Genomic DNA, 15,879 nt, shown 5'->3' with positions numbered 1-15,879 from the left:
GATATTGCCAATGATGTCATGCCACTGAGTGGCGCTAAGCATTAACATAAAAGAACAGTCTAAACGGCGCCTTCGCAATCCGCTGTTAATATTATCTAATAGATTGTTAAATTAGGCTCGCAATAGCTACGTATTATTTCAAGCTGTAATCGGAACGTGCTTCAGTCTCTAATCGTAAATTTTATTAACGAGTATTTTGATTAGATTTTAATGCGTTGCCCTTCTTTTGAATTCGTTATATAAAGAATTATTTTTCGATTTGAAACGATGAGATCGCTTTTTGTAACTTATAAAAAAATGTTTTTGTCTGTTGAATTTGGGATTTGCCACCACTGTAGCATATCAGCTGACGAGCATGTCAAAGCGAATGTCAGTACCTTTGGAGCGATCCCCGTTTGATGGAAGTGACATTTGCCGAGCCCTCCCTAAGGGTAATAAAATGGCCGACCAGTGAAACCTGTGTTATTCAAGTGTGACGTTTCACGATGTGTGAGAGAGAAATAAATATTTTTTAACTGTCATTTCGAAGTGTTGATTTGATATTTAAAAAAAAATTTCTCCAAAGCACCAAACGTACTCGATTTTGCAACAAAAAATCCATATTTGTCCGACATCATTAAGTGGGTGCAAGCAAGGCCATAAGCATCAACCACTTTCACCCGGCTAATTTCGGTTTAATAATGTGATTTGGATGGTACTTTGGTACTCACGAAAGATGCCCCGAAAGGTCAAACAGCGACGAGCAATTTGAAAGAGAAAGGATGCAACGTCTTATCCTTTGTTTTATACGAGATTATTTTATTTTGCTTACATTTTTTACACAATAAATGAGTTGTGGAACTAAAATAAACAAATATAATGCGTTTCTCAATATCACTTGAGGCCAAAAACATAAAGCAAAAAGTCCTACACAACGCGCAGATGTTGAACAATGGCCGATATCTCGAAAACGGATTTCCGCAAACCACCGGTTTCTTTATCCCAAAGGAAAGTGAAATTTATAGTGGGATGATGGTATGGCTATACATTGACTCGTTACAAGAAGCCAATCTCGTGTATTTTCAGTCAATTCATTGCGTAATTCTGATAATGGGTGTGCAAATCGAATTTCAGATTACCCAATTTGTACGTCTGGTGCGTTTATAGGATCGATGGATTGAAAGTGTAATGAGAAATGAGATGGCCGATAATGTTCAATACATCCATCTGAAAGAGTCAGTCCAAACAGTTCAATCATCCTAAAGTAGAAAGCACTGAAGCTTCTAACTACTTCCATGCAATTCGAAGACGTCCCTTCAGGGCGTATACATTCAATAATTTTATAAAAATACCCGATTATCGATTCCCCGATGACAATTAGAGGCAAATGAATAGCAATCCGGAAGGAATAACGCAATGTGACAAAAAGAGAATAACCCGACTGTGAATGAATAATGATAATCCTAATTATCAGAGTGTAAAACAGTCGCAATCGTCTCGCACGCACAATAACTTTGAAATGCAATGTTCAAATTCTTCAGTTCCGTTTGGCGAAAAATTATGACTTTTTACTCAACTTTCGCAAGCGAAATTGAAATATTTCGCACCCAAATTGCCGCAATTGTCGTCTTCCGATTATGACTCAGGGCTCTCGGGGATTACATATCTTTTTTTGGCGCTTGATCTAAGGAATACTATTTTTTTAGCATTTCTTGTGCAATTAGACAAAATCAAAATGAAGGTTTTACGCAGTTTTGTTTCTAGAATAATTGGACCAAGCTTAATCTTATACTTAAAACTGATTTTTTTAGCTAGAATTGTTAATTTTTATCATTTTCATATTCTTGACAATTTGGTGAATAATATTTCTACTGCACAGCACCGTTGTTGTTATAAGTCTACTAAGGAATGGTGAAGGTGGAAATATTTCATGTCCAAATTGCCTTAATTGTTTTCTAATTACGACGTAAGGATTTCCCAAGAAAATATCTTACTATCAATAACGTAATGAGCGAGTAAATATATCATTTTCGTGGATGATCCAAAGAGGACTAAATTTTTAGCTTATCTTGTTGCACAAGTAGATAAAACCAAAATAGTAATTTTATGTGTTTTTGTGTCTTAAATTAGCACAGCTAAACTCGATGTTATGTTTAAAACTGATTTCTTGTCTAAACTTGTTAATAAAAAAGATTATTAAAATCTTGATAATTTGGCGAATGGAGAGTTCTGCTCGGTACTCAACAGATTTAAGTACTTTTCTATGACATTTAAAGGGAATAAAGTTACGTGCTACTCGTGTATCTTTAAAGAGATCTGACTCACTTATGTCGTTAGAGACAAATGCTGGAAATAATGTGGATACCAAAGTCATATTCAAAAACCATAACTTTCTGCATAAACGTATTTTTAAAATATATTATGTACAAATAACAACAATGATAACTACTTAAAAGCATATTAAAATAACGCAAGTGGAACTACAGAGACTTAGCAGCTGGGCGTCGAACCAGAGACATCTTGCACTTTCCATTGGTCATTGTGTCACGTGTGTTTCCCGACGATTTACTTAAAAAAAAAAATCCTTATGTTGCTAAGAATTCAAGAATACTTAGTTTAGTCCTATTATACCTGTCTATTTTTACACTAGTCGTAGGAGGAAAAATGTTCTTAATGGTCGGATTACCACCAGCCTCCCTGCCAGGCGTCGTGATGCCCGTGATGCTCAATAATAGGCTCGTGATGGGTCTCAATTGGGATAAACACCTTCTTCACCACTGGCACTGGTACGTGCACTGGGACATGTATCTTTTCGACGTGGTGATGGTGCACGTGCTCCGTGTGGTAATGAGAAGGCACAATGATCTTTACATGCTTACTAAGTTCACAATTAGAGCAGTTATCGTAAATGAAAGCATTTTGACTTACTGTGAAGATCCCCAGCCTGGAGCAGCACAGGCGAAACCCAAGATGACACTAAGCATCACGACCTAAAATGTATCTGCATTGTTTACGTTGTACACATGTAAATGTAAATATAATATATATTTTACGCGGGATTTCAAAGAATTGTTAATATATAAGGATATGGGACAGTTTACATTTCCATAGTAACGTCGCTTTCACATTTCAAATGCCGTAAGGGCCTTTATATCACATTATATATATATAATATTATTATGTCATTTACCATATAAAGATGGTAATAACCGAATCGGCACACAAGAAGTTTTCATTTACATAACATCGATGTAGTCCAGTGTGTCGCTAATTAATTTTACAAATCAATAATTAGTTCTAACGAATGTAGGGAAACTTATATATCTACGGGTGTCTCAATTAAGAATTTTTAGGGTTTCAGTTGTGCGTTGATAATTTTTTTCATGTCAATTTTGTCATGAAGGGCTCCAAGGAGAGACGGTTGGAATCGTTAAGGTTTTCACGGTTTAATGCAAATTTGAACAAAGAAGAGATCTAGTTTTGAAATGTCCGTCAAAATCGATATATGAAAAACATGGGTAAAAAACTTGTCCATCTGTTGCTGTGAAATCCTCTTCTGCAGGTGCGTAATTGCGTCTAATTCTTCAGTGTCTTATCTCTGATTAAACTTGATTCGAAAAATAAAATAAATCTAATTTAGCTGGAGAAAGGGCACTGACTATGCAGACGCAATTATCCATCTATATAAAATGATTTGACTGTCTGTCCAAGAATAAAGCAGCTTCTTATTCATCTATCCCATATATAGATTTTGACTGACATCTTTGCTTGCTGCAATTTCATCAATTATCTACATACTACTTAGCTAAAGTTTAAGTTTGTCTTAAGTCAGGCCGAGGAACCTTAATGCAAGTCATTGAGAAACGTTGAAGGTTAAAGAGGAGAACAAAAGATCGATCAAAACATACAAATGGCACAAGAAACATTAGGCCCATGTAAAAAACTTTAATTGAACACTGCGAAGACTCAAAAAGAGTTCAGAGATTAGTAGTGTTACGATTGATTGTCACATAGTCCTAAAAACTGGGAGCGGGTGTCCAAAAAACTCTGAGCAGCAATATCTGCTTTAGGAGTCCTAAATAAGATACTTAGCCTGAACCTAAAATTAAAGTCAATACTTACGACAGCTCTAAGGGAGATCATTTCGATGATAATCCTACAAAGCAGGTCACTAAAACACCGAAAACAAAGTAATACTGCACCATATCAAAATTACTTATTTTATACCTGAACGACACAAGTGGTTCAGAGCCCCCTCTACGCACCGGTCAAGGAGTCCGCTCGGGTTCCACCAAGGCGTTACGTAAAAACGAAAATTCCTTTTGAAACCTCCCCCATCAAAAAATTGTTTTTCGACCGAAGGAAGGTTCGGTTGACAGTCCAATCACGGAACCACCACTCTTGTGGCCTAATTGGCGCTCATTAAGCCGGTTGGTCGTGCATTTTGATTAAGCGTTGTGTAGCGGTTTTTGGGGTCAGTTCTAGGTGATGACACCTTATTCGTGCATAATACTTGAAATTCATTTTTCAGGCACAAATAGTTTTCATTTATCGAGTTTATTCCAGTTCCGATCCAGAGTCAGGGATGCCTCAAAGACCATTTTTATCGGCGACCTTAAATGATTTACTTCAGTCTCAATGTCTCTGCCGGAAGGCAAATAAGAGAAATGCACACTTAACGGCAGCAAACTTGAAACGAAATCTTGAACCAGTTTCTGCTCGTGGTCGATTACGTGCGTCTGACCAAATCGGGTATAATAAAAAATTACGTGCTTTATGTAACATTTGTGCACCAGTTTTTGTTACATATCGTAAAATGCACTTTCTTCACGCGTGGGTAAAGGTCCGCGGGCTTTTCCTCATGTGTGACGCAACTGCATGTGATCCAGAATATACAGGAAAAATCACAAAGTAATGTAATTTAATCTAATCTGAAGTACGCAGAAATCGTTGCGCACCTTCTACTCGTGACTCGTTGTGCAACGAAGACGAGTTGCAGATCGGCACGATTCCTCTATATTGTGGGCGCGTAAACACCTTGAAAATGATTGTATAACAAGATTTATGCCTATTAGAGGAAATTGTAAACAATTTCTTTATGTCCATCGATATTGTAAATTAAATGTTTACTGTGAAGAGTTTATGCTGTTCAACTGCTGCGGGCGCATGTTATGCGCGTTCATATACAATTTAATTAAGTATAAATATCTAATTTTATTGATAGAAAGCGTATATATACATATAATCACTGAAAGTGAGAGCGAAATTATTGGTGGTAACGGTCCCAAAAGTCCTTCCATTGGTCCAGTAGTGCAAACGTCAAAAATTAAAGCAATCCCAATGTGAATTAAGCGACGATGATCTCGTGTCGACAGACATTTCAGTGGGTATTACAGAAAGGGAAATCCCAAATTTGGCTTTAAAAAAACACGTGGGAATGTGGCTGCACGTTTCGACAGCGGACAGAATACCATTTCTGGATCTCAACCATCGGTAATCGTAAATGATCCGAGATCGACCAAATTAAAGCGAAGTTGCGCAAATTCAGGAACTTGTTTTAAAATTTGGAAAATGTCTTCGACTTTCGCGGGTCTTCGAAAAAACTAGAATTTTCGAAAAAGTCTTTATTTTTTCCTCAGGTCATTTGACGAGATAATTCAAAACGATCGACACTACATTGGGGTAGCTTTGCCTCTCCTACACCTTGCAGATATCAAATGAGATTCGACGTTTCGATTTTCGGTAACTATCGTCAACCTTATTTGTTCACACGTGGACCATCTGGGGTTCCGTAACTAGAAGTCAGGGCAGTTTTGCGCAAGACGCAACGTGCATCACTAACCGTTGTTCGACGACAAGTGAATCGGCCGTTGAATGATGCGTGATTGACCAAAGTCAAAAACGCTACGGTAGTCTAGGAGGGGCATGGACCAGAGTGGTGGCGCCACCTAGCGGAACGCGCTTACTACTAACACCTCCTCAGGTTGTTTTTGATTCTTGTAAAGCGGCTTTTGGTTCGGGGTGGTGGTCGTAATAAATCAATTCATTCAGTACCAGATTGATGAGAAATGCGTCATATTTCGTTTGACATCTACCTTATACATTCAATCTAAAGTGAGAGGCCCTTGCTTAGCGGACAACATTTAGCTACTTGTCACGCTTGTTTTCATACAGTATATTGCATCCTCCTTACATTCACTTTAACTTGATAAATTAAAACAAAACACGTAATAAACAATCCTAGTGCTTGTGGTACTCGTAGCTGCGGTGCGGCAGCACTCTCCTCTTCTTCACTTTGCTCTTGTGCTCGTGCAAAGGCGCGTTCCTCTTCCTCTTGTAGAAGTCCGAACTCCCGAACTCCGACAAATCGTCGTGATGATGCAGCTTCTCCTTGATTATAATGGGATGATGCTCAATCTTCGGCGGCTCTTTCTCGATAATGATCTTCTCTTTCTCGTGGAAGTGATGGTGGTGTTCAGGCACTTTGATGATCTTCGTGTGGTAGATCGTTTTGATTTTTTGGGGCACGTGGATGCGGTGATGGACACTGTGAAAGCGGCCGTTAATAATTAATGTGAGTGTTGATACGAGGAAATGCGTATAAACTGGATTTTTGCGCCGCGTGCAAGCACGTCTGCAGCCAGTCGCAATACTCATTAATCACGGAGAGAGTTTAATTTGTGATGTAATGAAGTGTTACCCGAAGACATAAAACTTAAACAATGCTTATTACAGCCAATTTGCGTATTAATAAAATTCTCTATGAATTATTATATGGATTATTTCAAAAATTCAAGTACATTCCGGAAGCCATTAGCATTTTTACGCTTGTACTTAAACTTGATCAAGAACTTTCTTTAGGGGAAAGTTCTGACATATTACACAATGTTCACGAAACCCTTGTGGTTAAATTAACAGCGAACTTTTAAACAGAAGAGATTCACGCCATCTGGCAAGCGCCGATGATGGCTTTTCGCTGATTTAAATACTGCTTAACTCTAAGTGATCGATTAGCTGCATGGTAGTAATTGGCTCTCTAGTCTGGTGAATGGCATTGGAATTAGTTAATTTTAAGCATTGAAATCGCAATAAAGAACGTAAAGTCTGCTTCTCCAGAAACTGATACTTTGAAAGTTACATGGACACTCAGTAGGTACTGCAGGTAGGTACCTACAAAAAATTTAAATTACACAAAAATTTTGAGATCCGCTGATTAAAAACTGAGTCGGACCGAGGGAGAATAAAAATGGCGCGGTGACGCTCTATGTCAATATGACAGATCGAAATGTCAACATGGCAGATTCGAATGTTAATATGGCGATATTTCAGAGGTTGCAATATATTGATCCTCAATTTGTTGTGAACGAATTAAATTGATTAAATTTATGGATCGATTAGAATTGTTATGTGCGTACTTACTGATGGTATGAACCTCCTGGAAGCGATTGGGCAAATGCGAATAGAACAGTAGCCAAAATCAAGTCCTAAAAGAGAAAAAATTAGTAAAACTTTTTGCGTAATGCAAGTGACCCGTAACAGATGTTCGACGAGAAGAATGGTGAATACGTACTCTGATAAGCGTCATCACGATGGATGACTACAATGAGATCCTTGAAAAGGCACAAGTTCAGGAAACCGTCACCGACGATTTCTCTCAATATTCTCGAGACCCGTTTCTTGCAACACTTTCCTATATACATGCGAATTCGGAACTAAACTCTATAGTGGGGCTGACTATAATAATTCGACGAGAACAAATAACAAGCCTCCCGTTTCCGGTATACAGTATCAATTGCCGCACTATTATTTCACTAGTATGTAAAAATTTTACTTTTCGTAACGCCCTGATTGTGTCGGAATAATGGGACGAAGACACGCATTTTTTCGCCGTTTCGCAATTTGGATGTCAAGAGCGCGTTAATCTTGGAATTTAAATATCACATGTGAGTGTGTATTCTGAAAGCGTTTAAACCCCCCCATTTTGCACTCCAATTGTGTGACGGTTTAAGACTTTCTTCTATACATATTTAATGTAATAAGACAGAAATTGTTTAACAACTTGGTACATATATTCAGTTAATTTATGCACAATTAAAGCAAAATTGTCATGCCAGCTGAAGTCACGTAAACGGCAACATGGCATCTAGTATTTGCTTTTTGGGGTATTCGAAGGGCGTAGGACGGTGGGTCGAACGGTATCTAGCTCGAGAAGGCGGTGTTGCCGAACGCAGCAAAACCTCTAAGAGTTTATTGTGGCTTTAAAGATTTGTGACTCACTCAAGCGACGATTATTTGAATTTGGATAATACAATAATCGCTCCTTTCAGTATCCATAAATTCGATAATTCAATATGCATTGTTTCTCTAATATTTTGATAAATAGGATCGTTTATTTCAAGTGAGTTTCTAATAAATTTGACTGAACTCGAGAATGTATTGTAAAAGGATTGCTAGTCGAAAGCGAAAACCACAAGAATGTGATGGTTTCCTCAAATAGGAAATGTCCGGTAATTTTACGTAATGTGAAAATTTCCCAGAAGGCTTCTCTTGTAATGAGCTTTGCGTTATGTGAGGGTATGAGGAAATTTGGTATGGATTCTGAGATATTTACTTGCGGCAGTTTGGTTATAGTAGGTTGGTTAAGCGCATTGTCGGTAATAGAAATTGAAGCATTAGCACAATTTTATTCCAAAAAAAAAAATCAAATACAGAAGAAATGGAAGGATTCTACCCATAAAAAAAAAACACAAAAACAGTTATGAATAAGCGGGGAATGATTGATAATAAATTAAATTCTTTAAAAATTTCTCGACTCAGTAGTGAGTTTTAAATTTTACGTAGTAATAGCAGAGACATGAACAAGGCCGGTGACGCCATCTACCGGAGCGCGTTCGTTGCCCATTTTTCTGAGGTTTTGATCATTTTAAAGCGATATTTTAATCATTTAAACTCTACCACAACTTGTATCTGAAGTCGTATTCCAAAACATATTGCTGCACAGCAATGTGATCCCACATTTGTTTTATAACATTATCATAAGACTTAATTGGATAACTGCGCCACTGACTAGGGTTCGTGCCACTGCATATATTTAATTGTTTCGAACACGCACGACTTATTTCACGCCGCGTATGCGTTTCAAAGCCACCAGAAATGCGGTGATTGATGATCGTGGCGTATTATTTATTTATTAAGTTGTCTTTTAAAGAATCTTTTCAGTAAAAAGATAGGGATTAGTTTTTAGTTTTTCAAACAATAATTTGTAATTTTAATATCAGAATCTGTGTTTTCAATCAGTTGCCGTAGGTTACTAATGGTTAGTTAAAAAAATAATGAAGTCATAGTTCTTGATACGATGGTGAATAATAGTTTTGCAGTTGAGCTCTGCTTACGAATGGTTCCACCTCAATTTGAATCTGTTACTGAACGTAGAATTGAAAATGTTTTCTCTAGTAAAAGGGCCCCATCATTCACTGCATATCACTGCCTATAATATACCTCAACCTTTATTGCTTAACGTCTAATCTAGAACCAAACTGTATACTGCGACTTGAAGGTGGCTTCGAATGTATCTAGGAATGTTACGTTCATGCAAAAAATGTTGTTAAACCAAATAAAAACATCAAAACATTACATGCATAAGTTTTTTGTTCAACTGTTTAATATAGTAAACTTAAAAGTAACCTAAAAACAATATATTTACAATTAACAATAATAAACGTTAACAACACGGTATTTACAGCACCTTCACTTGAAGATGAGGCATGCAATAACATGTTCTAGAATTTTGAATATTTTGTCTGTTGACAGACTGATGAGAATATCAAATGCATGCCTCACACAACACATCACAAATGAGCAAAGAGAAGAAACATTACTTCTATTCATACAGTAATATAAATCAATTTAAAACGTGAATCGAAAGATTATGCAATAGAACAATTTTGGAAGTTTGTGGCTAAAACATGAAGTTAAAAGAAGAGAAAGGTCATGTAATTTAATCCTGGTTTGAAGTAGAATTGGTTTCGGAATTCGAGAATCGTCTTATTTCTTATCCCATCCTCCTCCATGACCACTGCCGCCTCCTCCTCCATGTCCGCCTCCACCTCCTCCGTATCCACCACCTCCTCCATATCCGCCTCCTCCTCCGTATCCCCCTCCTCCTCCTCCTCCATGATGATCATCGTGACCGCCTCCGAATCCTCCACCTAAGTATGTGCTGATTTACAAAAACCTGTTTTTATTAATTATTAATTAATTTACTACCGCCAAATCCACCGCCTCCGCCGTAGCCTCCTCCACCGCCGTGGTGATCATCGTGGCCGCCTCCGAATCCTCCACCTTCAATTATGCTTTTCTTGAAATTTCTATTAGTAATTGAAAATACACACTTACCGCCTCCAAAACCTCCACCACCACCTCCTCCACCGTGATCATCGTGGCCACCTCCAAATCCTCCGCCTAGAATTATTTGTACATTTAAAGACAACCTTTGGAATAACAGAACGGAAATATTACCTCCGCCATAACCACCACCGCCTCCGTAGCCACCACCTCCATAGCCTCCTCCTCCACCTCCTCCGTATCCGCCTCCTCCACCGCCATGGTGGTCATCGTGGCCTCCTCCAAATCCTCCACCTACAAATATTGAGAAAGTAAAGGCGAATAAAAATTATATTGCGATAATTTACCTCCTCCAAATCCACCGCCGCCTCCGTAACCTCCTCCTCCACCACCAAGGTGGTCATCATGTCCTCCAAATCCTCCCCCTTAAATCGTATTTTTTTGTAAGTGATTTTTAAATAAAGAATAGAAGAACTTACCACCGCCGCCGCCTCCATGATCGTCATGGCCACCGCCGCCTCCAAATCCTCCACCTGCGATTAAAAAGTTGTCATTTTTTTTAAATAAAACTACAAATTACGTTGCTTTTCAAAATTTATTACCTCCTCCAAACCCTCCACCGCCGCCATAGCCTCCTCCTCCACCATGATGGTCATCGTAGCCACCACCTCCAAATCCTCCTCCTCCTCCTCCTCCTCCTCCCCCTCCTCCGTGGTGATCATCAAAACTACCTCCGAATCCACTGCCTAAAAACAAATTACACGTGGAGTTTAGGATTTTCCGAATGAAAATTTTGCTTTCTCCATACCTCCTCCGAAACCACCGCCTCCTCCATATCCACCTCCGCCACCACCGTGATCATCATGACCTCCTCCGAAACCACCGCCTCCTCCATATCCACCTCCGCCTCCTCCATATCCACCTCCGCCACCACCGTGATCATCATGACCTCCTCCGAAACCACCGCCTCCTCCGAAACCACCGCCTCCTCCATATCCACCTCCGCCACCACCGTGATCATCATGACCTCCTCCGATGCCGCCTCCGTAACCTCCGCCTCCTGAAAAACCATATTTTGCTCGCCCGATTTCTTATATCACGAAAAACTAAAATGTTTTTACCTCCACTTGGCAAAGGGTCTCCACCATGTAAGTGAATTATTTTAACGGCATCATGGCCGCCACCACCGCCATGACCGCCTCCTCCTCCGTAACCTCCGCCTCCTCCAAATCCTCCTCCATGTCCACCTCCATATCCTCCTCCATGACCACCTCCTCCTCCTCCATAATCACCTCCTCCTCCTCCATGACCACCACCTCCTCCTCCTCCATATCCGCCACCGCCTCCATGATGTTCTTTTATCGCGATCATATATGAAGCGGAGCCACCTCCATGGCCACCGCCGCCTCCATGACCGCCCCCAAATCCACCTGCAAACGTTTTTTTGTTGTATCTTTTTAGAGAATTGTTGGAGAGATTTAATACCTCCTCCGCCATAGCCACCACCACCTCCGCCGCCTCCATGGTGATCACCAAAGCCGCCTCCGAAACCACCTTAAAAAGAATAAACTGATTATTTTTTTATATTGGTGCGATGAAAATTTACCTCCAAATCCGCCGCCTCCATGATCGTCATGTCCACCTCCTCCACCGTAACCGCCCCCTCCGTGCTGGTGTTCAGGTTCGGGCACATGAATTTTTATGTGAACACTGCAGGGAAAACAAGATTTCCGTAACCTCTAGTTGTTGGTATCGATAAGAACTTATTAAATGATCCAGATAGAGTTAGCTCGAGATCAGTTAATGCAGCTTGAAATATGCGTGGTGTTTTATAGTGATTTTGGGTGGAGAATTTATTTAGCTTTAGGCCAAATGTTAAGTGTTGCCGGGTTAATATTGAGAGAGTTTCGACCTCGTCACACCCATCTTCAAGGGCAATGTGCTTACTTGTGATTGACTTAAGAGAAACTTGCTTAATATCTCTGTTTAATTATCGCTGCATTTATGGTCGTGCTTCGAGTAAATATACAGGAAACAGATCCAAAGCGTGAGAAATGCTCAGGGACTGAAAACTACTTGACAAGACAGATCTAATGGAAACTTTCTTTTTAATTACCTTGACAGGTATTAAGATATATGTAGAGAGATGTAACAAATTGCAGACAAGTGATTTTGTCCAATAATAATTGGTGATTTCGCTGACATTTTTCGCTTACTGAAATTTATTAGAAATTCAATATTTGCACGTATGTAACAATATTGAATATACACCTGATGGCTTGAATACTTACTGTTCCTTTTGAAATGTCGCCTCACTGTATGCCAACAAAACTACAACCAGCAGCGCGCCCTATAAAGAAAAAAAAATAACAATTAATATACAGCGTGAATCAGAAATGTTGATAAAAAGAAAAACATTATTCTCATTTGTAACTATGCCACAATACTTTTTAATTACTTATTGGTCCAACGTTTATCCGACGTCCCTTTGAAGGGCTCAATAATCCCTAAAATATTAGCTCAATTTAACGTAAAACTAACAAATCGCTCCACCTCCACACAAATACAAGCATTAATTAAATATATTTTTTAAATTTTATATTTAAATGTTTTTTTTTTACTTACAAGAAACTTTGATGTCATAATGCGTATATGACTCTGGCGCACGCCACGTTTTTGCTAAATCGTGAATGCGCCGTCCGAACAAACGCACCTCAGATTTATACAGGTGTCCAAACTTACGGGAACACTGCGTATAACTCGTCATAGACTTGGGGAATGGGGGGATGCAGATGTGCCCGCCAAAAGCGCGCTTTCTTGCCTTAGCACAGGTGTTGCCAAATCTCCAGTCTAGAGTGGACATAGTCGCGTCGTATTTGAAAAACGATAGTTAAAGCGATGTGCTAAAAAATCCTATTGAAATGTGTACAATGCTCGTTGTACACATTTATCTTGAGTTCAAGTGCGATCTTAAGTTAGCACTCGTATCTACTTTACATGTTTTTCAGAGATTCTGTAGGCATTGATCTTAGCAACCCCACGATTCATAATTTCTCTTTAATCTCTGGTGATTTCAAAGTATTTTCCCTAGTACCCTGAAAATAAACAGGAACAATGCGGCAACAGCGCTAGTGACACTGACCCAGAGCCTTATGCTGAGATTATGTTAGAGAGTGAAAGGATGATAGAAAACTCCATAATTTACTTTAGTGCAGAAACAGTAAAGGCAACATTGGCTTTGGCGTGTCCTGCGAAGCAGGAAATAATGCTTTCTTCCAAGGTTAACATGCACGTGATTAACACAAACAATCGCCGATACTTTACCCAAAAATCAGTTTTAATTATTGAGGGGTGATGGCAACGGTGTGGATCTCAGTTGTTTTTATTAATTGTCAAGTTGACAGTCATGCTGACAAACTTCCTGTGCCTCGAAGTAATCTGACTGCCTGTCAGTTTCCTGATGAGGTACCGTACATTAAACGCCTTTTGCTCGTTTACTCTCCAGAAGAGCTTATTATTGTGAACCACGATTCAACGGCGCAAGAACTTCAATTAATTAAAGGACGAAAATGCGCAACTTATCATTTGCGCCCTTATATCCTTGTATCGATACATGTATATTATACATGTGAGTTAAAGGTGATGAATGGGGCTGTAATTCGGTGGTCGGCGGACATTTGTGCTTAGTTGATGGCGGCCTAATTTAGGATATAATTTTCGTAAAAATGTTGAATTTTTTTTTAATTCAAAATGTCTGCCTCTAGTGACGCTACTCCGAAAAATTTTCTGCAAAATGACAGTTGTGACTTGTCAGATGTGGGCCGCATTCAGTAGCTTGCCACTTTCACAGCCCTTATCTGAACCATAATCCATCGCATGTCGTTTTTCACAAATTGTTAAATTCAGCGTAATTGAGTGTGTTTTTTTTGTATTCAATCAATTACACACGTATCGCGTTTTCTGCGTTTTCTCTCCTCAAATTTACTTTCTTCACATCTTCAATAAACTCACCATACACTATTCATTAGCATTCATATCCCATTACGTATTATTTACCACCCACTGTGCCGGTTGCATCGAAATGTATAACCACAAATCTTCCTAGGAAAGTCCGGCCAAATTGACATTTCTTCAATGGCCCAAACTTTATGGAGAAATGGTTTTATCAATTGCACGTCTTCAGGCAGTGCAAGTCATTAGGAAGTATGGTAGTTGGGATTTGTTTTGACCATCCTGCCGTTGTGGAAGAAAGTGTTAATTCAGGGAACAGCTTTGATGGCCTAATAACGCATAATTTCGGTTTACATTCCGCCTCTTGCCATGCGTAAATATTCGCTTAAAGGTGATAATTAGCAATGATTTAAATTCGGTCGCAGTGTGTCAATAAGCCACGGAAGAGAAGCTTAACGGCACACTGTGTGCGAAGAGGAAAAGTAAAAGTAAGCCGTAAAAGGCTTTTTCGTAAATGTAATAACCGTTATTGCATAGTCTTGTTTGAATGCATTAGCGCTTCTCTTTAATGCAATGGGAAGAAGCACTTGCTGGTAAACAATGATGGGACTACACACAGGAAGTCTCACGTATTCGATTATAGAGAGAAAGAAATTTGTTTCGTGAAATTTGAATTTAGTCACAAAATGAGGATTCGCACTGCTGCTTTTTCAACTTCTTAAATGTTAAAAACCCTCCTTTGACCGAAAAATGTTTTCCTGTTAATTTGGCGACGCTAAAACTCCACTTTTCCATTTAGAGCCCCGCACATATTTGGTTTTTCGAGGTCTCATCCATCAGAGTAATTCTTCCTATCGAAATATTTATTCGCATCTGGGAGAGTTTCCGGGTAACATAGAAGAATTTAAGATCACGTTTTCAATCAAAGCTTTTTAAAGAGAGTTTTTGACATGATTCCCTTTAAGCTCAGGCGGCTCGATTTTAATCCACAGTGCACCCTGGATGTTAGTGAATAGCCTGAACCCGACCTTCACACAGAACAATTACCAATATTCACAATATCAAAAAATTTTTGGAGGTCTATAGGAATTCCCGCTGTTTGATTCCTTTAAGAACGAAGCCCCAAGCTATAGGAAACTTCAATTATATCTGGTACATATGACTAAGCACATATTGTGAACAAGACATACGACGATACACCAAATCATAGTGGGTAATTAAAACTCAACACTACAATCTTCAAAATAGTGAAAGTGCGCGAATCCCCATAGTCACGAAGACAGGGATATTGCTCCCTGAAGAGCGGCTCTTTCACGTATTCCGTAACCATAATACCACCATTTAGTTGCATCATGAAGATCAAATATGGGGTCATTCACTTGAAGATAATATTGAACAAAAAATTATTGATCAATGCTAAAATTGACCGTAAATGATGCCAAATGTTAATGGTGTTCTCACGGCATCCGGAAGAGATACTACATCAAGACTACCATCACAAAAAGCCCATTGCATCACCAATATAATACACCATCATCAAGTATAGCGGTCGTGACATATTCCCGAGTGAAGAGGAAAGTACATTTCGTTCCTTTCACTATCACT

General features: G+C 39.1%; 2 protein-coding genes and 1 long non-coding RNA gene across 12 annotated transcripts in view; 1 reads left to right on the top strand and 2 right to left on the bottom strand.

Annotated features, from left to right (window-relative positions):
* Positions 1–11,881, top strand: part of LOC136344361 (uncharacterized) — a 29,176-nt gene extending 17,295 nt beyond the window's left edge. The window contains exon 3 of the long non-coding RNA XR_010732949.1: positions 11,785–11,881. This is a non-coding gene — a long non-coding RNA (uncharacterized lncRNA). The remainder of the gene's footprint in view (positions 1–11,784) is intronic.
* LOC136344360 (uncharacterized) lies at positions 6,029–7,857 on the bottom strand. Its single transcript, XM_066291738.1, has 3 exons — positions 7,550–7,857; positions 7,399–7,463; positions 6,029–6,526 (listed from the first exon to the last, which is right to left on the bottom strand). The coding sequence occupies exons 1-3, from the start codon at positions 7,562–7,564 to the stop codon at positions 6,220–6,222; spliced, it is 387 nt and encodes a 128-aa protein (XP_066147835.1). The 5' UTR covers positions 7,565–7,857; the 3' UTR covers positions 6,029–6,219.
* Positions 9,031–13,325, bottom strand: LOC136344357 (uncharacterized). Of its 10 annotated transcripts, none has more exons than XM_066291732.1 (15): positions 12,949–13,323; positions 12,615–12,673; positions 11,930–12,033; positions 11,809–11,877; positions 11,664–11,753; positions 11,445–11,615; positions 11,273–11,383; positions 11,132–11,191; positions 10,926–11,069; positions 10,803–10,856; positions 10,671–10,748; positions 10,531–10,617; positions 10,375–10,434; positions 10,243–10,320; positions 9,031–10,187 (listed from the first exon to the last, which is right to left on the bottom strand). In XM_066291732.1, the coding sequence occupies exons 1-15, from the start codon at positions 12,964–12,966 to the stop codon at positions 10,024–10,026; spliced, it is 1,347 nt and encodes a 448-aa protein (XP_066147829.1). In that variant the 5' UTR covers positions 12,967–13,323; the 3' UTR covers positions 9,031–10,023. The 10 variants fall into 10 exon arrangements, with proteins under 10 accessions (XP_066147829.1, XP_066147823.1, XP_066147828.1 ...); XM_066291731.1 differs by having other exon boundaries at positions 9,032–10,187; positions 11,132–11,224; positions 11,306–11,383; positions 12,949–13,322; XM_066291733.1 differs by having other exon boundaries at positions 9,033–10,187; positions 11,132–11,224; positions 11,306–11,323; positions 11,451–11,615; positions 12,949–13,318.
* Positions 13,326–15,879: the final 2,554 nt, after the last annotated feature.

The sequence above is a fragment of the Euwallacea fornicatus genome, chromosome 17 (assembly GCF_040115645.1).
Source record: "Euwallacea fornicatus isolate EFF26 chromosome 17, ASM4011564v1, whole genome shotgun sequence".
NCBI lineage: Eukaryota > Metazoa > Arthropoda > Insecta > Coleoptera > Curculionidae > Euwallacea > Euwallacea fornicatus.
The sequence above is the reverse complement of the archived record's forward strand: the minus strand, read 5'-3'. Positions and strand labels throughout refer to the sequence as shown.

Coding starts and splice junctions, on each gene's coding strand:
- LOC136344360 (XM_066291738.1), bottom strand. Junction 6,527..7,398: donor CCAGGAGGTTCATACCATCA/GTAAGTACGCAC, acceptor CCGCTTTCACAG/TGTCCATCACCGCATCCACG.
- LOC136344357 (XM_066291726.1), bottom strand. Junction 11,754..11,808: donor TGGTGGCTATGGCGGAGGAG/GTATTAAATCTC, acceptor AAACGTTTGCAG/GTGGATTTGGGGGCGGTCAT. Junction 10,435..10,530: donor AGGAGGAGGCTATGGAGGTG/GTGGCTACGGAG, acceptor TTCTAGGCGGAG/GATTTGGAGGTGGCCACGAT.